At 36.3% G+C, this 22,928-nt stretch overlaps 1 protein-coding gene across 1 annotated transcript in view; it reads right to left on the bottom strand.

The window, feature by feature from the left end:
• LOC102805744 (integrator complex subunit 4-like) overlaps nt 1-22,908 on the bottom strand; it is a 29,500-nt gene extending 6,592 nt beyond the window's left edge. Inside the window, exons 1-15 of the mRNA XM_085498639.1 lie at nt 22,837-22,908; nt 19,858-20,017; nt 19,246-19,401; nt 14,903-15,009; nt 14,627-14,809; nt 14,293-14,505; nt 13,858-13,977; nt 12,286-12,460; nt 11,902-12,107; nt 11,570-11,712; nt 10,301-10,416; nt 10,046-10,179; nt 8,943-9,100; nt 8,693-8,786; nt 8,254-8,334 (exon numbers count right to left, since the gene is read on the bottom strand). Of these exons, the coding sequence (XP_085354765.1) occupies nt 8,254-8,334; nt 8,693-8,786; nt 8,943-9,100; nt 10,046-10,179; nt 10,301-10,416; nt 11,570-11,712; nt 11,902-12,107; nt 12,286-12,460; nt 13,858-13,977; nt 14,293-14,505; nt 14,627-14,809; nt 14,903-15,009; nt 19,246-19,401; nt 19,858-20,017; nt 22,837-22,890 (2,100 nt within the window). The 5' untranslated portion in view covers nt 22,891-22,908. The remainder of the gene's footprint in view (nt 1-8,253; nt 8,335-8,692; nt 8,787-8,942; nt 9,101-10,045; nt 10,180-10,300; nt 10,417-11,569; nt 11,713-11,901; nt 12,108-12,285; nt 12,461-13,857; nt 13,978-14,292; nt 14,506-14,626; nt 14,810-14,902; nt 15,010-19,245; nt 19,402-19,857; nt 20,018-22,836) is intronic.
• Between the last annotated feature and the right edge of the window lie 20 nt (nt 22,909-22,928).

Here is a 22,928-nt window from a genome sequence, read left to right as displayed (position 1 = left end):
AGCTGACTGGAAAGAGGAATAAATCAGAATGTGCAGCTGACTGTGGAAAGAGGAATAAATCAGAATGTGCAGCTGACTGGAAAGAGGAATAAATCAGAATGTGCAGCTGATTGTGGAAAGAGGAATAAATCAGAATGTGCAGCTGATTGTGGAAAGAGGAATAAATCAGAATGTGCAGCTGACTGTGGAAAGAGGAATAAATCAGAATGTGCAGCTGACTGTGGAAAGAGGAATAAATCAGAATGTGCAGCTGATTGTGGAAAGAGGAATAAATCAGAATGTGCAGCTGATTGTGGAAAGAGGAATAAATCAGAATGTGCAGCTGATTGTGGAAAGAGGAATAAATCAGAATGTGCAGCTGACTGTGGAAAGAGGAATAAATCAGAATGTGCAGCTGACTGTGGAAAGAGGAATAAATCAGAATGTGCAGCTGATTGTGGAAAGAGGAATAAATCAGAATGTGCAGCTGATTGTGGAAAGAGGAATAAATCAGAATGTGCAGCTGATTGTGGAAAGAGGAATAAATCAGAATGTGCAGCTGACTGTGGAAAGAGGAATAAATCAGAATGTGCAGCTGACTGTGGAAAGAGGAATAAATCAGAATGTGCAGCTGATTGTGGAAAGAGGAATAAATCAGAATGTGCAGCTGATTGTGGAAAGAGGAATAAATCAGAATGTGCAGCTGACTGTGGAAAGAGGAATAAATCAGAATGTGCAGCTGACTGTGGAAAGAGGAATAAATCAGAATGTGCAGCTGACTGTGGAAAGAGGAATAAATCAGAATGTGCAGCTGATTGTGAAAAGAGGAATAAATCAGAATGTGCAGCTGACTGTGGAAAGAGGAATAAATCAGAATGTGCAGCTGATTGTGGAAAGAGGAATAAATCAGAATGTGCAGCTGATTGTGGAAAGAGTAATAAATCAGAATGTGCAGCTGATTGTGGAAAGAGGAATAAATCAGAATGTGCAGCTGATTGTGGAAAGAGGAATAAATCAGAATGTGCAGCTGATTGTGGAAAGAGGAATAAATCAGAATGTGCAGCTGATTGTGGAAAGAGGAATAAATCAGAATGTGCAGCTGACTGTGGAAAGAGGAATAAATCAGAATGTGCAGCTGACTGTGGAAAGAGGAATAAATCAGAATGTGCAGCTGATTGTGGAAAGAGGAATAAATCAGAATGTGCAGCTGACTGTGGAAAGAAGAATAAATCAGAATGTGCAGCTGACTGTGGAAAGAGGAATAAATCAGAATGTGCAGCTGATTGTGGAAAGAGGAATAAATCAGAATGTGCAGCTGATTGTGGAAAGAGGAATAAATCAGAATGTGCAGCTGACTGGAAAGAGGAATAAATCAGAATGTGCAGCTGATTGTGGAAAGAGGAATAAATCAGAATGTGCAGCTGACTGTGGAAAGAGGAATAAATCAGAATGTGCAGCTGATTGTGGAAAGAGGAATAAATCAGAATGTGCAGCTGATTGTGGAAAGAGGAATAAATCAGAATGTGCAGCTGATTGTGGAAAGAGGAATAAATCAGAATGTGCAGCTGACTGGAAAGAGGAATAAATCAGAATGTGCAGCTGATTGTGGAAAGAGGAATAAATCAGAATGTGCAGCTGACTGTGGAAAGAGGAATAAATCAGAATGTGCAGCTGACTGTGGAAAGAGGAATAAATCAGAATGTGCAGCTGATTGTGGAAAGAGGAATAAATCAGAATGTGCAGCTGATTGTGGAAAGAGGAATAAATCAGAATGTGCAGCTGACTGTGGAAAGAGGAATAAATCAGAATGTGCAGCTGACTGTGGAAAGAGGAATAAATCAGAATGTGCAGCTGACTGGGGAAAGAGGAATAAATCAGAATGTGCAGCTGATTGTGGAAAGAGGAATAAATCAGAATGTGCAGCTGATTGTGGAAAGAGGAATAAATCAGAATGTGCAGCTGATTGTGGAAAGAGGAATAAATCAGAATGTGCAGCTGACTGTGGAAAGAGGAATAAATCAGAATGTGCAGCTGATTGTGGAAAGAGGAATAAATCAGAATGTGCAGCTGATTGTGGAAAGAGGAATAAATCAGAATGTGCAGCTGACTGTGGAAAGAGGAATAAATCAGAATGTACAGCTGACTGTGGAAAGAGGAATAAATCAGAATGTGCAGCTGATTGTGGAAAGAGGAATAAATCAGAATGTGCAGCTGATTGTGGAAAGAGGAATAAATCAGAATGTGCAGCTGATTGTGGAAAGAGGAATAAATCAGAATGTGCAGCTGACTGTGGAAAGAGGAATAAATCAGAATGTGCAGCTGACTGTGGAAAGAGGAATAAATCAGAATGTGCAGCTGACTGTGGAAAAAGGAATACATCAGAATGTGCAGCTGACTGTGGAAAGAGGAATAAATCAGAATGTGCAGCTGACTGTGGAAAGAGGAATAAATCAGAATGTGCAGCTGGCTGTGGAAAGAGGAATAAATCAGAATGTGCAGCTGACTGTGGAAAGAGGAATAAATCAGAATGTGCAGCTGACTGTGGAAAGAGGAATAAATCAGAATGTGCAGCTGACTGTGGAAAGAGGAATAAATCAGAATGTGCAGCTGACTGGAAAGAGGAATAAATCAGAATGTGCAGCTGACTGTGGAAAGAGGAATAAATCAGAATGTGCAGCTGACTGTGGAAAGAGGAATAAATCAGAATGTGCAGCTGACTGTGGAAAGAGGAATAAATCAGAATGTGCAGCTGACTGGAAAGAGAAATAAATCAGAATGTGCAGCTGATTGTGGAAAGAGGAATAAATCAGAATGTGCAGCTGACTGGAAAGAGGAATAAATCAGAATGTGCAGCTGATTGTGGAAAGAGGAATAAATCAGAATGTGCAGCTGATTGTGGAAAGAGGAATAAATCAGAATGTGCAGCTGATTGTGGAAAGAGGAATAAATCAGAATGTGCAGCTGATTGTGGAAAGAGGAATAAATCAGAATGTGCAGCTGATTGTGGAAAGAGGAATAAATCAGAATGTGCAGCTGACTGTGGGAAGAGGAATAAATCAGAATGTGCAGCTGATTGTGGAAAGAGGAATAAATCAGAATGTGCAGCTGATTGTGGAAAGAGGAATAAATCAGAATGTGCAGCTGATTGTGGAAAGAGGAATAAATCAGAATGTGCAGCTGACTGGAAAGAGGAATAAATCAGAATGTGCAGCTGATTGTGGAAAGAGGAATAAATCAGAATGTGCAGCTGATTGTGGAAAGAGGAATAAATCAGAATGTGCAGCTGATTGTGGAAAGAGGAATAAATCAGAATGTGCAGCTGATTGTGGAAAGAGGAATAAATCAGAATGTGCAGCTGATTGTGGAAAGAGGAATAAATCAGAATGTGCAGCTGACTGTGGAAAGAGGAATAAATCAGAATGTGCAGCTGATTGTGGAAAGAGGAATAAATCAGAATGTGCAGCTGACTGGAAAGAGGAATAAATCAGAATGTGCAGCTGATTGTGGAAAGTGGAATAAATCAGAATGTGCAGCTGACTGTGGAAAGAGGAATAAATCAGAATGTGCAGCTGATTGTGGAAAGAGGAATAAATCAGAATGTGCAGCTGATTGTGGAAAGAGGAATAAATCAGAATGTGCAGCTGATTGTGGAAAGAGGAATAAATCAGAATGTGCAGCTGATTGTGGAAAGAGGAATAAATCAGAATGTGCAGCTGACTGTGGAAAGAGGAATAAATCAGAATGTGCAGCTGATTGTGGAAAGAGGAATAAATCAGAATGTGCAGCTGACTGTGGAAAGAGGAATAAATCAGAATGTGCAGCTGACTGTGGAAAGAGGAATAAATCAGAATGTGCAGCTGACTGTGGAAAGAGGAATAAATCAGAATGTGCAGCTGATTGTGGAAAGAGGAATAAATCAGAATGTGCAGCTGATTGTGGAAAGAGGAATAAATCAGAATGTGCAGCTGATTGTGGAAAGAGGAATAAATCAGAATGTGCAGCTGACTGGAAAGAGGAATAAATCAGAATGTGCAGCTGATTGTGGAAAGAGGAATAAATCAGAATGTGCAGCTGATTGTGGAAAGAGAATAAATCAGAATGTGCAGCTGATTGTGGAAAGAGGAATAAATCAGAATGTGCAGCTGATTGTGGAAAGAGGAATAAATCAGAATGTGCAGCTGATTGTGGAAAGAGGAATAAATCAGAATGTGCAGCTGATTGTGGAAAGAGGAATAAATCAGAATGTGCAGCTGATTGTGGAAAGAGGAATAAATCAGAATGTGCAGCTGATTGTGGAAAGAGGAATAAATCAGAATGTGCAGCTGATTGTGGAAAGAGGAATAAATCAGAATGTGCGGCTGATTGTGGGAATGTTTTGTTATGGTATCCACTTTTTTCACCTGATTTACTGTAAAATACTTTATTTTCACTTGGAATTAATTTCACTATTTTTGTGAAGGAATGATTCAGTGAATGTAAAATCCAGCGAATATACCTTTTTTTCTATATTTTACAATACAAATTGTCAAAAATCAGTGAAAATAAATTCCATACAAAACACCCAAGAAATCTTTTCAGTGAAAATTAATTTCACCTAAAATATTTTACAGTAGCAACTTTAGATTTCCATTGCTGACTGTACTACCGGTTTATCGGTTTGACTGTACTATCGGTTTGACTGTACTACCAGTTTATCGGTTTGACTGTACTACCGGTTTATCGGTTTGACTGTACTACCGGTTTATCGGTTTGACTGTACTACCGGTTTATCGGTTTGACTGTACTACCGGTTTATCGGTTTGACTGTACTACCGGTTTATCGGTTTGACTGTACTACCAGACTGTACTACCGGTTTATCGGTTTGACTGTACTACCGGTTTATCGGTTTGACTGTACTACCGGTTTATCGGTTTGACTGTACTACCAGTTTATCGGTTTGACTGTACTACCAGTTTATCGGTTTGACTGTACTACCGGTTTATCGGTTTGACTGTACTACCAGTTTATCGGTTTGACTGTACAACCGGTTTATCAGTTTGACTGTACTACCGGTTTATCAGTTTGACTGTACTACCGGTTTATCAGTTTGACTGTACTACCAGTTTATCGGTTTGACTGTACTACCAGTTTATCGGTTTGACTGTACTACCAGTTTATCGGTTTGACTGTACTACCAGTTTATCGGTTTGACTGTACTACCAGTTTATCGGTTTGACTGTACTACCGGTTTATCAATTTGACTGTACTACCAGTTTATCGGTTTGACTGTACTACCAGTTTATCGGTTTGACTGTACTACCGGTTTATCGGTTTGACTGTACTACCAGTTTATCGGTTTGACTGTACTACCGGGTTATCGGTTTGACTGTTCTACCGGTTTATCGGTTTGACTGTACTACCAGTTTATCGGTTTGACTGTACTACCGGGTTATCGGTTTGACTGTACTACCAGTTTATCGGTTTGACTGTACTACCAGTTTATCGGTTTGACTGTACTACCAGTTTATCGGTTTGACTGTACTACCAGTTTATCGGTTTGACTGTACTACCAGTTTATCGGTTTGACTGTACTACCAGTTTATCGGTTTGACTGTACTACCGGTTTATCAGTTTGACTGTACTACCAGTTTATCGGTTTGACTGTACTACCGGTTTATCGGTTTGACTGTACTACCGGTTTATCGGTTTGACTGTTCTACCGGTTTATCGGTTTGACTGTACTACCGGGTTATCGGTTTGACTGTACTACCAGTTTATCGGTTTGACTGTACTACCAGTTTATCGGTTTGACTGTACTACCAGTTTATCGGTTTGACTGTACTACCAGTTTATCGGTTTGACTGTACTACCGGTTTATCAATTTGACTGTACTACCAGTTTATCGGTTTGACTGTACTACCAGTTTATCGGTTTGACTGTACTACCGGTTTATCGGTTTGACTGTACTACCAGTTTATCGGTTTGACTGTACTACCGGGTTATCGGTTTGACTGTTCTACCGGTTTATCGGTTTGACTGTACTACCAGTTTATCGGTTTGACTGTACTACCGGGTTATCGGTTTGACTGTACTACCAGTTTATCGGTTTGACTGTACTACCAGTTTATCGGTTTGACTGTACTACCAGTTTATCGGTTTGACTGTACTACCAGTTTATCGGTTTGACTGTACTACCAGTTTATCGGTTTGACTGTACTACCAGTTTATCGGTTTGACTGTACTACCGGTTTATCAGTTTGACTGTACTACCAGTTTATCGGTTTGACTGTACTACCGGTTTATCGGTTTGACTGTACTACCGGTTTATCGGTTTGACTGTTCTACCGGTTTATCGGTTTGACTGTACTACCGGGTTATCGGTTTGACTGTACTACCAGTTTATCGGTTTGACTGTACTACCAGTTTATCGGTTTGACTGTACTACCAGTTTATCGGTTTGACTGTACTACCGGTTTATCGGTTTGACTGTACTACCAGACTGTACTACCAGTTTATCGGTTTGACTGTACTACCGGTTTATCGGTTTGACTGTACTACCAGTTTATCGGTTTGACTGTACTACCGGTTTATCGGTTTGACTGTACTACCGGTTTATCGGTTTGACTGTACTACCGGTTTATCGGTTTGACTGTACTACCGGTTTATCAGTTTGACTGTACTACCAGTTTATCGGTTTGACTGTACTACCGGGTTATCGGTTTGACTGTACTACCGGTTTATCGGTTTGACTGTACTACCAGTTTATCGGTTTGACTGTACTACCGGTTTATCGGTTTGACTGTACTACCGGTTTATCGGTTTGACTGTACTACCGGTTTATCGGTTTGACTGTACTACCGGTTTATCGGTTTGACTGTACTACCGGTTTATCGGTTTGACTGTACTACCGCTTAATCGGTTTGACTGTACTATCGGTTTATCGGTTTGACTGTACTACCAGTTTATCGGTTTGACTGTACTACCAGTTTATCGGTTTGACTGTACTACCGGTTTATCGGTTTGACTGTACTACCGGTTTATCGGTTTGACTGTACTATCGGTTTATGATCGGTTTGACTGTACTACCGGTTTAACAGATTTAATTAATCGGAGAAATTTTTAGTTAGAATCTCACTTAGGAGAGAAACTACAACCATAATTCACATGTAACGAGAAACCCAAACGAAACGCACCATTTCACAGATAATCTGAGGTGCATTTATTCAGCACAAAGAATCCTCTACTGACAGATTCCTTTACATAATGTTTCTCCTTAAACAGCACCTAAAACACACTGATTAGTTAGACTCATGAGACTTTGCCAGCTATCTATGACAAGCAAAACCAGCCTATAAATTTAAAAAAACATATTTTAACACAACTTTAAGGTCCAATATGGTGTCACTTGTAATAATCCAAGATAGCAACGATTATATGTGGCATGGTTTCATATATTGAAATGAAATAACTCTGTAATTGCAGATTTTTTATAATTTTGTTAATTATTATTTTAATACAGGGTTGCTGCTATATCGTCAGAAACACCATAGGTTACCTTTCCTTTAAAATAAAAGATGAAATACATGTATACATGTACCCTTCTATCAGAAACACACTATTTTATTTGGTTTAACATGACTGCATGTGACAATCTGAAACCACAATATTGACTAGACAATCAGATAGTTATGCGTTTATTAACAAAGAAAAGAATTATTGAATTATGGAGATAAAATAAAAATTGTCACTTCATGCACCACATAATTCCAAGCAAATGCTGAGCACCACATTATTTTTAATAACACCCAAGTTACATTCCGAAACCAACCTCAAAGTCTTAATAATAGTATAAAATAACAGTAAAAAGTCATTGTCAATGACATAGTCCCCGTCATGTTTTTAGTGACTTTGTCAAACATAGTCATTTTGAATCGAACCACAAAAAAAATGACGTACATCAGTAACCCACTATGACTGATGTCAATGCTAATGCCAATGAAATCGGTCAAGGCATGTTCGAGAAACAGTTAATGACATGTCCAAATGTTGTTTTTTGGAACAAAAATGGCCACCAGTCGGTCAAAGGTCAACCAAATCAAAAATAAATCAAAGTGCACATGTCTTCCATTTTTGTATCAGCTTTCAAGTAAATCTGTCCAGGCATCTCTGATAAAAGACGAAGGACGTATGGACGTCCAACGGGGACTAATAAAACAATTAAGTAAATATGTATTACAGCTATGTGTACTGTCAACCTCATACATTGTACATATTGTGGGTATGTGAAAGTTTACCTGGTTGACAGAAGCCATTGCCATAACACTCTCCTGTGAACACATTGGCGTAGGAATTGCCCATTGTTTGTCTTTTAATGCCTGCAAAATAATTATAAAATCAAGCGTATAAGAAGAGTTGCTATGGTTACTATGTGTATTAGATAAATATCTCTTTTCATAGTTAACAAAAAAATAACATGCTTGGGTTTTATAAGCAGTAATAATGAAAGTCTGAAAACCTGACAGTAACTCCAGAGTAACTTTTAATAACTCTGAGCAGACATATGGTATTCGCCTATATTCAGGATTTCACATGTTGTGTAAATTCTTATTATAGTAGCATGCTCAGTAACTTACATAATTTTCTAACTCGTTTTATTCCTGTTACTACTTTAACACAGAAAGAAAGTTACTGTTACAGCAGCCATTATTAGACAATATTACATTCTCATCTCACCTTTGTGAGCAGTAGCTGGCATTGAATATACAGTGAAGAGAATTCAGCGTTCGCTGCCAATGATGGCTGAAGCTCTGCAACTCGATTTAAATCTCTGAAACAATAAAAGATGATACAATATTTTAGCAAAACTTAATAAAATGTTATTTATTACCATTATTTGTTCTACACAGGCTAAACAAATAGTAAACAGGATGTGGCTTACATGAATCACACATACATTGTATCAAATATTAAGCTCTTGACAAACCTGATAATCATTTTCATCAGTTTTTCTTCCATTTCTTTATCTAACTGGTCAATATTTTTCATTTTATCCAGTGTTTGTTGTAGAAATATTGATGGATCAGTAGACATGCTGCTACTTTCATCCTCCCTGTCTGACAGAGTACCATCAGATTGTGGCATCTATGTGGAAGACAAGTAGACAAGTCAGCAGTATTCAGAGTTTTTGTGTATTCAGAGAGTTTTTGTGTATTCAGAGAGTGTTTGTGTATTCAGAGAGTGTTTGTGTATTCATAGAGTTTTTGAGTATTCAGAGAGTGTTTGTGTATTCAGAGAGTTTTTGTGTATTCAGAGAGTTTTTGTGTATTCAGAGAGTTTTTGTGTATTCAGAGAGTGTTTGTGTATTCAGAGAGTTTTTGTGTATTCAGAGAGTCTTTGTGTATTCAGAGTTTTTGCGTAGTCAGAGTCTTTGTGTATTCAGAGAGTTTTTGAGTATTCAGAGAGTCTTTGTGTATTCAGAGAGTTTTTGCGTAGTCAGAGTCTTTGTGTATTCAGAGAGTTTTTGCGTAGTCAGAGTCTTTGTGTATTCAGAGAGTTTTTGCGTAGTCAGAGTCTTTGTGTATTCAGAGAGTTTTTGAGTATTCAGAGAGTTTTTGAGTATTCAGAGAGTTTTTGCGTAGTCAGAGTTTTTGAGTATTCAGAGAGTTTTTGAGTATTCAGAGAGTTTTAGTGTATTCAGAGAGTTTTTGTGTATTCAGAGAGTCTTTGTGTATTCAGAGTTTTTGTGTATTCAGAGAGTGTTTGTGTATTCATAGAGTTTTTGAGTATTCAGAGAGTTTTTGTGTATTCATAGAGTTTTTGAGTATTCAGAGAGTTTTTGTGTATTCATAGAGTTTTTGAGTATTCAGAGAGTTTTTGTGTATTCAGAGAGTGTTTGTGTATTCAGAGAGTGTTTGTGTATTCAGAGAGTTTTTGTGTATTCAGAGAGTTTTTGTGTATTCATAGAGTTTTTGAGTATTCAGAGAGTTTTTGTGTATTCATAGAGTTTTTGAGTATTCAGAGAGTTTTTGTGTATTCATAGAGTTTTTGAGTATTCAGAGAGTTTTTGTGTATTCATAGAGTTTTTACCTTCAATGATGGAACTAAATCAGGTAGACTGTCTCGGAGATAAGAGTAGTGACGTACAGCATACTGTGGAAATAAAGCCACCATTGTGGGACTTTTAATTGCTGAATTGAATATTAAAATCATCACTGCTATATCTGAACAATAAACCATTTAAGGGAAAAATTAACTGGATATAAAAGCAAATAACAATGAATATGCTTCCGAGACAAAAAGTACATGATAAGACAATAGACGTTGTTCAGTATCAAAGGATACATGCGGGATCTTCCATGTCAGGTTCTGGAATATCAAAATATGGATGAGTTCCTAAGAGATCAGGAACCAATGTTAATGTCAAGTCTGGATGATAGTGTCCCAAGTGTTTCAAAGATCTGAGAACATAATATACAGTTATTTATTTAAGAAGCATTAAATTAAATTAAATAAGAATTTGAATACAACACATATAAGTCAACTTGATTAATTAATGAACTTTTAATATCATACATAGCAAGTTTACATTTGCAACTTTCCATTATGGCACTCACCAATTACTTACTAACAGATAAAAATTTGCGATTCAAAATGCTGATTTCATTGACCCATAGAAGGTGCTAGAGGTTTGTCTCAGGTCAATGTCTGTAGTTGACCAGAATCACATTTTTAAACAAGTGAGCAAGATGTTGAATGAATACGTTTTCACCATGAACAAAAACAAAATAAAGCAAAAACATAATAGTTCAATAAATAAATTACCACAAAGCAAAAACATGAGACAAAATGTGGAATTGTAACTGACATGTTGATGTAAATTACTATATTCACGTTACGGGGGCTCGGCATGTGCCTAAATTTTTAATCCTTCATGTTTGGAGAGGATTAGAACAGTCGCATTTACATTAGTTGGCACCCACATCGGGACCCACTCGGCTCATGAAGAAATTACACGCTCATTTGTCGATCTGTTAGTCAACCAAAGCATGGTAGAAGATATGTATATGATAATAATAATAATCACTTTATTCGAAATTATACCTTTGCTGACGGTATTCATCATGAGTCATCGTGCACATGAATGGCGAAGCAGTATTCAAAGAACTTTTTTTTCATGTCGATGGAGCATTGCAAAAAGAAACTGCAGCAGCACATAAATATGTGTCAACACCAACGTTCTGCATTTATTTCATCCGACTACAGTATCCGACCATATCTAGCTGCATTTCCCTTCATAGTCATGTCATTCTAGTATGAATCAGTTTGTATTCTCTTATGTTTTGTTTTGTGTTCTTATATGATTTTGGTTCATGCCAAGCGCTCAGGCAGCAAATCTCGGCAAATGTCGAGTTTCAGTCCTCATAACAACTCTGCCCAACCATTCACTCACATGTTTTGGCACATGCCGATTCGGCCCTGACTCGCGGCACTTGCTGAGATCTGTGTAATGTGAACGCCACTAATGACAAGCTGATGTTGCTAAGCAACATGCTGATGTTGTCAATAACAAATAAACTGTTCATTGTGTGATAATAGTAGATTTCAACTTACTTCCATATTGATGTTTTGTCTTGTGGATATTTAGCAAGGTTCTTCAGAAGAAATTGTAATGCTGAACTAAGACACTGTTTTGTTGACAAATGAACACAACAAAGTAGTTCATGTACCGCTTCACGAATCTCCTGTGATGAATCCTACAACATAAAGCAACCATTAAATGCAGTGTCATGTGGCAAACTGCAGTTCAAGTCAGTGACATCTTGATACCTTATTTGTGATTTCAAGTTGAATAATAGTGAAATTATCAAATGCAATACCAAGTATATCCATTGGATATTTACAGGGAATTCATTTAAACTAAAAATTATAAACACTGTACTTACATCTAACACATTGAGAACTATTTCCAGCTGATCTTCTCTTAGAACTATAGTACCACTTATTTTTCTTAGACTGTTGATAGCATTAAGACGCACACTCTCTATCTCGTCATTAAACATGTCAACTAGGAAGTCCAATGAGAGATGTGCAAATGACTGAGACTGACTAGCAAGTTCACATAGTGAATCAATGGCTGCATTTCTCACCTCTGAAATAACAAGACATGATTCAAAGACTGAATTTCTATATTCCCAGGAATACATGAGTTAGTACTGCTAAGTTCATGTTATAATATGTTCATACAAGCCACAGGATACAGTAAATGAACACTGAGACTACCAACTTAAAGAAGTGGGATACAGTAGATAAATACAGAGACTACCAACCTAAAAATTCATCCTCTAAACCATGCACAAATGCACCACAAGCACCGGTATTAATGAGATTAATATTATCTGGATCCAGTTCCTCTTTTGGAGCATCGTCTGCCCATTTTTGTCCGGTTGCCCATTCACCAGATATATAGCTTTCTTTCTGTCTCTCATGAGCTGATCTTTTTCTCTGTAGAACAACAAAGGTATTTTTAATATTTTGCAGTATTAAATGAAAATGCGCAGGAAGCCAAGCAACAGAGTCACTCACAACTCAAGTCAATTTTTAGAGCTGGAGACATTATATTCAGGAGTATACAATATGTTTGTAAGGGTTTTAGGACCACTAAATTATCTTAAATGAATTGTCAACAAACACTCACTTTGTTTTAGCTGCTGTCACATTCTTTTTCATAAATTTATCAAACTGCCTCCAAAAACAGTTGTGCGGTCATCAACAAACATCTTTCTTTCATTTCATTTGTGTAAAGTGAATTACACATTTTAAATGATTTCATGTTTAAGTCGAAAATTTTGAAAAAATTGTGGTTATTGAAATTTTAGTTCGGAATTTTAAAGTCGTTTTTGTGTAAATGACTGTTACCTTTTCACATATGTCATAGCTATTGAGGAAAGCAAAAAAAAAAATGTCACAACAATGAGCCACATGGAATTGACTGATGTTCTTGAAGTGGTGTTGTCATCATTTTTTGACAATAGGCAGAGAATAGGTTGACAGTTGCCAGCAGCGTCAATGCCAAGTACAATCACTAATTTATCTGACAACCATTCTGCCTATGTGTTTGAAGTTCTATAGAAGAATAACAAATAAATCAGTCAGATAAAATAAGTGAATAAAACTTACTTTGATTGAACAACATAATACTGATGCTGAGTAGAATAAAATCATACTTGGTAGAAATCATGTTAATCTAATCTACTTGTCTGCTAGCTTTCAAGTATCTTTTAATTTGGATTTTATTATCTACTCATCCTGACTGTGAATTTTAACCCCCACTATATTATGCTATGAAATACCTTGCTGACTAGCAAACAAGCCAGCTATTGTACAAGCTATTTTTACCCATCAATGACCTTGTCATTTCAAGTCAAAAAATGTATCCAATCACATATGTGTAAAGTTGCAATTGGTAGAGGCATGTCAGAGATGTTGCTCTAGAACGGCATTATTGAAAACAAAATGGCCGCATGCAGCAGGCAGATACTGCTCATGTTTGACAACATGCATTTTGTGAATTTTGAAATGTTTGAGATATAGTTATAAATGGACTGATAGATAGATCTTTTGAGTCCCTGTTTTCAGTCTTCATCAGGAAGTTCATAACTATATACACTAGATGGCTGACTTTGATAACATTGTGAAACAAAACCATGTGCCCTGATGGTTTGTTTTTGTACATAGTTGAAAGCATTCACATACAGAGTAACAATACTCACAACCAGCATGTTCTGACGATATCAAAACAATGAAGACACAAGTAGACTCAACACATTACTGTCAGCCCTAATGCAGAAGACAATGTAATCCTTTCAATAGCATATGTTAAAATAACTGTTACAGCTTACCCTTAAATGTGACATAAGTTTCTTGTCTAGTGTTTGTTCAAGGAATTTTGATGTCACTGAATGTAATGATCCTAATAGACCAGCAGCCTCAGTACGTACAGTTACTGACTGATCCATTACCTGCAAAAATTAACACGACATTCTATCACTAACTCACACACAAAATACAGTCTACTACCGGTAGTATATGTAGAATGGACATGCTGAACACTATGCAGAAGAAACATATTACAGCGGGAGGGTCGTCACCTGCGTTCGCACAGGAAGTGAGTCCCAAGTGATGATAACAACACGCACTAAAATGCAAAGGCTCATGAGTAGACGCTTATTTGTAAACAATGACACGCTATGGCCATCTGACAAATGCGTAGGCGACGACTCCCCCGCTTTAAATATTACAGTTGACTAGAAATCCATATACATATATATACTTACCATTTCACATATTTTTGCAAATCCATCATCCATTAATCTAATCTCCTCATTAGAATCTGCTATCTGGACCATATTATCTGGATAAACTTGAATTAATACCCAGACTAATCTCAATGCAGATAGTCTGACACTCTCATAATCATCTTGAAGGGTCTTACAAACTCTATCATACACTGATATGTCTAACTTCTGACCTCTATCATGAAGAGATAGCTGAAAATAATGGTAATATTTAAATGTGGATTAGACACGTAGTTGTGCACAGACAAACTTCCTCCCTCAGAAACATGCAACTTTCCAAATGCCTCTTACTGAACTTTATTGAGAGACTTACCATGGCATGAAATGCACTAGTCCTGACTCTAGGATCCTGATCTACTGTATATTCTGATAAGAGTTTTTGAATATTTACTGTTCGTTTCTCTTCTGCTTTTCTTGACACTTTTTCCACACTTCCCAGGTTACCTATTAACCCTAGGCATTCACTTCTTACAACATGGTGAGAATTATTCAGGTTCTGTAATTAAAACAATAGAATTAGTAAATAACACTACAAAACACATCATAAACATCGTTACATGGCAACACCTGATATGAGCTGCTTACTCACCTTTCTTGCTGTTTCAACTAGTTTCTGGTGAACTTCATTAGCATATGGTAATGACCTTCCTATCACTGTCAAGGTATTTATCAACTGTGATTTCACTTTGTAAGATTCTGTTATTGAGAAATTTAAACATAATTTATTTCCTGTTTTCATACATTGTTACACATTTGAGTGTGTGCAAAACATTCTCTGCCTCCCATATACCTAGCTGCAGATTCAAATGATATATACAAACAAAAAGAAAACAAAATATGATAAATATTAGGCTGCAGATGCAGTATATTAATCTGTGGAAGTCCATGATTTAGCAGTCTAACAAAATTCACTCAATATTTGGATGCATTTGAAGACACAATGGGGAGGAGGAAATAATGACGTGACATCCTAACAAAAACAACTAGCATGCTTTTGTGTCAATTTAAGCAAAATCGTGGTTAAGCATGTGAAAAGAAAAAGAAAAAGACAATAGAAAGAACATTTACACACTGTGCACTGAAATAAGTCAGCCATTTTGAATCAGGACATGAAACAAATGAATAAAGTATAATAAAGTGGAAAGTTTGCTGGTGTAAGTCACTGTATATCAAAGAGCTGCATTTTGCAATTTTTGCTATAAGTATGTTAAGGTAGCGAGAAGGGTTTTGTGACGTTTTTGAATAAAACATTCTCTGTCTGTTGTCTTGTTTAGAACAGTAATTTAGCTTATATATTTCAAAAGACTAAGTATAGAGGTACAAGTCCACACAAACTAGACAGTCATTGTTTACATAATTATCACGTGACATCAAAATTGGCGAACCTTGTAAAAATGACTAAGTCATGCATTGTCCGTAATCACGTCCATTGAAATGTGTCCCCGGTAATCAAAAGACCTATTATTTTGATTTCTATGCAGGTTTGTTTTTTTGTCCCCAAATTATTTCATACTTGGCACCTTTAACAGACTATTATTCTGTGACAAAGCATTTTCTTAAAAAAACCAGACATATTTCGCACCATCATTATCCTTTGAACGATAACTGCGAGTTTGAATGTCCTAGTCCAAACACACTTGAGTCGTACTCAATCAAAACTTCAACTCGAGAAAAACGCGAAAAACAGTTTTGGTTAATAAAACACTGTAGATTTGTTGCATTATTATAAATATACACTAAAAATGGCCAAACATATAAACCATTGATATCATAGAACTCATAAAGAGTGTCAGATAATAAATAATTTCAAGCTCGAGCATGAAAAATGAAGAAAACTGCTGGCATTTGAGTCCCTACTCCAGGAACGTTCGGGTTTCCATTGTTATGCAAATGAACAACGAGGGATAATCCACTGACAAACATTACTGTCCCACTATACACGCTGACAGTTTACAAACAAGCTAATCCTTCAAGTGTCTCTGATAAGAATTCTAATAAAACGATTTTCATGGTGAAACAAAATGGGCAATATTTGAAAAAAAATAGCTGTGTCAGAGCGCGACACTGAGTGGCAGATTTTTCTTTGCCTCGTCTGTCAACGCCATTGCATTAGAAAAAATGGTATTAGTAAAATAGAGTATTGACTTGGAAAATAAAACGATTTAAAAGAATGTTGCGCAAAGTTTCAGTACTCATTTTGCACAACCTTCCGCCCGCTTCTGCTTATCAGTCACCTTTTTCTCTCGCTTTTGCAATCGCTTGTTGAATTCGACGGCCAATTTCCGCTTTATTTTCGACCACGCAAACCCCGAAATATCACCGCCCAAGGTTCACATTGTCTTATAATTGTCTTTCTGGTTTTTATAGATGTTGAACAGCTGACAAAAGTTCAAATACTTTTTGTTTTAACTATAATTATATGCACGCAATCGACCCTTTGACCTTGATTTGGCTTGGACTGAATATTTCATTTTAAACAATATTCCGACGTGAAATACAAAATGTGTTTCAACACAAGTACGACATGGTTGTCTGGGGGTTTTTTTCCTGATGAGTCTTCGCAATGTGTTTTGTTTTGTTGTTTTGAAGACAAGCTGAAGGACCATGAAGCTAAATGGCAGTTCCATGCATGGGTTGAGTGAAAGAAAATATTTCTAAGACTAAAATATAACCTATTATTAATATTACACCTCTTTGTGTATTTGTTAATTTTACATGTGTTTCGTCTTTCGTTGATAATTTCGATTGTTTGGAATATCTGTCGACCGTGTCCCAATAATTTGTTTGGAATGTCGATCCCAGATCAACACAATCAGCCGAGACAGGACAAACATTGAGCATAATTCATTATAACTATAATATACATTTTATTTTACATTGCAAAACTACAGCAGAGCTAGAGTTGTTTGCGGTGAAACAGCTGCCTTGAAGACGATGCAACTTCAACTAGCCATTTCTTACCTTGAAATAAAAATTTGAAGAGCATCGGGGAAAATATTTATAATCATACTTATCAATCGCTTGCTTTTTTTTTTTTAATCCATGAAATTCACGAGTTTTTTTGTCATTTGTTGGCAACTTCCGCTCTAAAAAAGATTGAAAATGTGGGTGTGGTTCTTTTGTGAGGTCCTGTTGGTAATACGGACGAATATAGTTCTGTGACCAGTCATGCTCCGATCATGTAACAAATGGAATTTGACCTCACTTCAAAAAGAAAATACTAGGCTGAGATACATTAGAGTTCACGGCGAATCAGTTTTCTCTGCAAGTTGTGAAATAAAGTAAACCAGAGTAGCGTCGATGATTTTCAGCCCTGAAGGAGTTTCGAATTGTTCATCGACTGGCCTCCAAATATTTATGGCTATAACTGAATTTGACACGTTTTTTTAAGCCCAATAAAATATCTATACATGTCAAGCTCTGTTCAATTTTTTCAGGGCATGTGGCCGTTTTTAGTCGAAAATTTTTGTGGGAACATTTTTACGGTACGTATACGGTATAGACCGAACTCATTCAATGATCGTAACTGCCAAATTTGCCCAGACGGACCGACGTGGATTTAGTATCGTTATTTTTGGAAATAATCATTAACATTTCCTCGTTTCTCTGCTCTGTCAAAAGTAGTTACCTATGCTTTTTTCACGTGACTGTCTCATTAAAATAAAATAAAATACAATATTACATCTAGAACAAGCACCCAAAACACGTAACAAGAGGTCACAGTTCAGTTGCTTTCACGATACAAGTGTCATACAACTATTAGATTTGAAGTGTCGTTCAAAATTTAATAATAGTTAATTCTAGTTATATGTTCACACTTTACCATCAAAACCACCATTTCGACCACCCATGTGCCAGTGATCAGTGTTAGGGCGAGCGGACGGTGTTTTCAATGAGCGAGCAAGCAAAAAAACATGATTAAGATGCGATTAAGACCGCATGGTCGTAAATTAAGCGATAAGCGGTCGATGTAAACGCGGACGGTTGGGTGAAATGAGTACTGTATGATCATGTTTCTCCGACGAAGTCTCTATTCACCCGTTATATCAGAATCATCAGCAACAGAGTATACAGATAAGATGTTATCATTTAAACCCTTCCAAAGATAAACATTATGTAAATATACACGCAACGACAGTTGTAGTCTTTTCTGCTAGCATTTTAAATCATTAATTTGAGCAACGTTATTTCGAATTTTGATCTTTTGTTAACCTGGGATGATGTATCAAGGTCTAAAGTAACCGTTTTATAATTTTCTGTAAAAGTGAAAATTTCCCTTCTCGCTACCTTAAATGTATCTATCAAGATGGACAATAGTCATCTATGTATAAATGAGATCTGCATCTGAAATTGCCTGATATTTGAACATTAAAATAGCCACCATCTGACCATCTTGAATCAGATCATAAAACAAATTGACGTGCTCATGTATTCCAGAATATATAATGCAGGTGTGAAGATTGATTGTGAGGCATGTTCGTGATACAGGTCCAGACTATGTCTGAACGGGGACTAATAAACTGTACCATTCCTTTCACCCTTTTTCTATATATCTAAGCTATGCAAATTTAAGTCCAAATCGAATTAAATATTAATATAAATTGTCTCCATAGACTATAAAACGTCATGTATATAATAATGTAAGTTAAGTAATGTAACATACACACAGACAGTGTAACCACAAAACCTCCTATTGTGTGTGTCAAACATTTAGACTACACCAATCTTCAAATTTATTTTTTTTAAAAAAGATTAATTGCAATCTTTAATGAGTGGCATTGTATTAGACATATGCACTACAGAATTATTATACAATAAACTGTTGCAGCAATCAAGTCTGGATTAAAAAAAAAAGTATCCATCTGCGGATGCTAACTCAAGAGCTACATGTATTCATCGTTGTAGTACATAATCCAGGGTTGAATAGCTCACCTTCAGTTGATAACAAGGAAATTAAATCATCCACTAATAATGCAGCATTATATCCTGGGGTTCTTGAGATGTCAGCAAGTACGGCAGCTATTTTACATCTCACATGACCTTCCTTTTCATTATAATAATGTTCAAGAAGTTTTCTTATAGCTAAATCTACAATAAAGACAGAAGTGTTGTTTAGCAATAGTGACTCACTGAGTTTATATAATCAAAGTTAAATTCTACAGAATACAATCAGTATTATATAAAAAAAATATCCAAAAAAACACTATGACAATCAGAGAAGGTACATAGACATGATCCTAAAACCAATCATGTATACACATTAACCCAAGTACTATATACTAGTATCAAATTTGATCAAAATCTGCTCTGACTGGAATGGGAAAAAAAATATGTAAATCAGCTACTTAATATGCAAGGATATAGCTCAAAATTTAATGACGTTTGCACATTACCCCAATGTACCAAATTTGAACAAAATTCTCCCAGAAGGAATTTTGAGATTTTGTTTATCGCTCTTGTGTGCTTAAAAACGAAAAATAATTCAATAAAATTTTATGATCACAGAGACTGTAATACAGCATAACATATATATGTGGTCTGTACCTAATTCTTCATCATCAATTGTTGATAATTTCTGCGCAAATTGTATCAGTATGTTCAAAGCTTCATGTGGTGTATTAGTTGCCTGCAAATCCAATGGTAAACTAGCTCCCTTCACACGTTTCACCAAACGAAGACGCTTGACTGCAAGTTTTGGCTCTTCCTGTACAATACAAAGTAAACATGTGTCAGGTCAAAGGTCACACTAGCTATGTTGATGGCACCTTCTAAAATAAACATGGCTAAAGCGAATGCATTTAAGTAATATTTTTGTTTTCCTGATTCCCTGCACTCATGCCTTCCTGGTCTCCCGGACGTTTATGATAATAACAATATGCATCCCTTATATTTGTACGCATGGGGAATAGTAAATATCTAGAGTGTACCAAACTATTTCATTACCATGTTTTTATATAAGGCACACATTTTTCTGGCAACGTACTGAAAACAGTTTAACTTTGAGTGTTGTTTTGAGTCATTTTGAGCAGTGGTGACACACAAGTCAGGTGTTAATAACTAAACTACCGCAATTCATACGCTTTGAAATCTCTGATCACATCACATCACATCTATTTATAGTAATCAATACACTGCTCAACTGTGCTTGTGTGTGTATATAGAAGAGTATGGAAGGAATCTGTATACCCGAAGAGTTTGAAAACGGTGCACTTGCTATCCATGAGCAGAGCCATTTTGTTTGTTTGTTTCACAAATTATGTGAAGTGAGACGGCTCAATCATGATAAAGTATCTCCAGAATGTTGTTCAATGAAAAAGCAATCATTTTCTGGCAACAAACTGAAAATAGTTAACTTTGAATAGGATTTTGGTCATTTTGATCAGACCAACACACGAATCATGGAGGGCACCATCTTGAATCCTGCTCAACTTGTGTGTGAACTAATAACTCAACTTCTGCAGTCTGTGCGCTTCAACGCTCTATGGTTACGTCAGTTCTATTTTTAATAAATCAATAAACTTCTCAGCTGCACTCACTACCAGGCATTCCCTGTTACATACTAGCAGTTATATAGGAGAGTATGGAGGAAATCTATATACTCTAAAATTTCACAACATAATTAAATCTATTTATCAGAATGCCACTGGCTGTGTTAAACTAAAAGGTGGTTTAACTGCTAGCTTTCCAGTTCAAAAGGGTATCAGACAGGGAGATGGTTTAAGCCCACTCCTTTTCAATCTTTTCATTAATGATATCAAATGCCAGATAGAATCATCCAACAATGAACCTCCTTTACTTTTAAACAATCATTTGTAATGTTTGATGTATGCGGATGACCTCCTCCTCCTATCACAATCTAAAAATGGTCTGCAAAATGCAATACGCACAGTGGAAACATACTGCAAACACCGGAAACTAGATATCAATGTGTCAAATTATCATTTTTAACAAGCAAGGTAAAATACTAAGTAAGTTCAGATTTCAAATTAATAGCCAAAAATTGGAAAAACGTCTCATCATACACTTACCTTGGTGTTAAAATCAATGCTACTGGTAAACTGAACAGAGCTCAAGAAGACCTTAGTCACAGAGCAATGAAGGCACTTTTTAAACTAAAACAATTACTCTATGCAGACCCAAATATCCCAATCAAAACACATCTGACATTGTTTGATACTATGGTTAAACCAATTTTACTCTACTGTAGTGAAATCTGGACAAGCGATATTATTAATATGCACTCAACAGACTTGTTTAAACAATCCTTGCCTATGGAAAAATTACATCACAAAATGTGTAAGTACCTACTACAAGTAAACTGTAAAGCTACAAACTTGGCATGTTTACTTGAACTGGGAAGATATCCACTTATCATCTCAAGCATCAAACATATGATTAATTACTGGCTGAAAATAAAACATATGGATGAAAACACTCTGATCTCTGAGGCCTATAAACTTGGCACCAATTTGGACAAAGAAAACATCAGTAATTGGACCACAGGCATAACAAAAATACTGAACCTTTTAGAAATTAGTGATATTTGCGAAAAAAACAGTATTATCCCATTAGCTACAAAAAAAACTAAAAAATATGTTTGAAAAACGCTGCACAGAAACAATGCATAATGACAATAAAGGAACTAATCACAAAAATAAACTTCATACCTACAGACAGCTGAAAACTGATTTTGCACTTGAAAAATACCTTGAAATTATTAAAAACCCCATCCACAGATCATCTATGACTAAACTGAGGATGAGTGCCCACATACTTCAGATTGAAGTTGGGCGATATCACAACATAGATATCTTAAATAGAACATGCCCTGTCTGTGACTCCAATGAATCTGAAGATGAAGAACACTTCCTCTTCAATTGTAACCTATACAAATTTGAAAGAGATGCTTTGTTTGAAAACTTAAACTTATCCGGTAATCTGAAAGCACTTCTCAATAACAAAAATTCTGAAAATGTCCAAGCAATTGCTAAGTTTATCAGCGACTGTTTCTCTAAAAGAGAAAACTTCATGAAAAGCAATTTACCAGCTGCCTCACAGTATTACTATTTATTTATTTCCTTTTTTTTCATTATTATTACTTATGTATTTTATTGTTCCTTATATCCTAATTGTATTCTAATCTAGATCCCAGAGGGGATACGATATCAATAAAGATTATGGTTGTTGTTACTCTAAAGAGTTGTAAATTGGTGTACTTCCGGTTAATGGGTGGAGCCATTTTGTTTGTTGTTGTTTACAAATTATATGAAGCGAAAAACTCATTCATGATATTCAGAATCGTCAACACCCTGCACAAAAATCATACATGGCAATACGCTGACCAAAAGCAATGGGTCGAATGTAAATTAGAAAGAACATGTATTGTGACGAAAATAAATTGGGACTAATCGACTTGTGGGTCGAATGTGAATTGACCGCCAAACAGATTCTAACTCTGCCACTGTTATAATAAGTATCACAGCACACCAAAATGTTTTTCTCCATGTAGTTGAAAGCAGGTACCTGAATAACATGACTGAATTCTTCATAAGCGCGTCTCTTCAAGTGCGCAGCCATTTTTTATGTATTCAACAATAAGTTTACAGAACGTCGTT

Source organism: Saccoglossus kowalevskii, chromosome 1, assembly GCF_978046115.1.
Source record: "Saccoglossus kowalevskii chromosome 1, keSacKowa6.1, whole genome shotgun sequence".
NCBI lineage: Eukaryota > Metazoa > Hemichordata > Enteropneusta > Harrimaniidae > Saccoglossus > Saccoglossus kowalevskii.
This window is presented reverse-complemented; position numbering and strand designations above follow the sequence as displayed.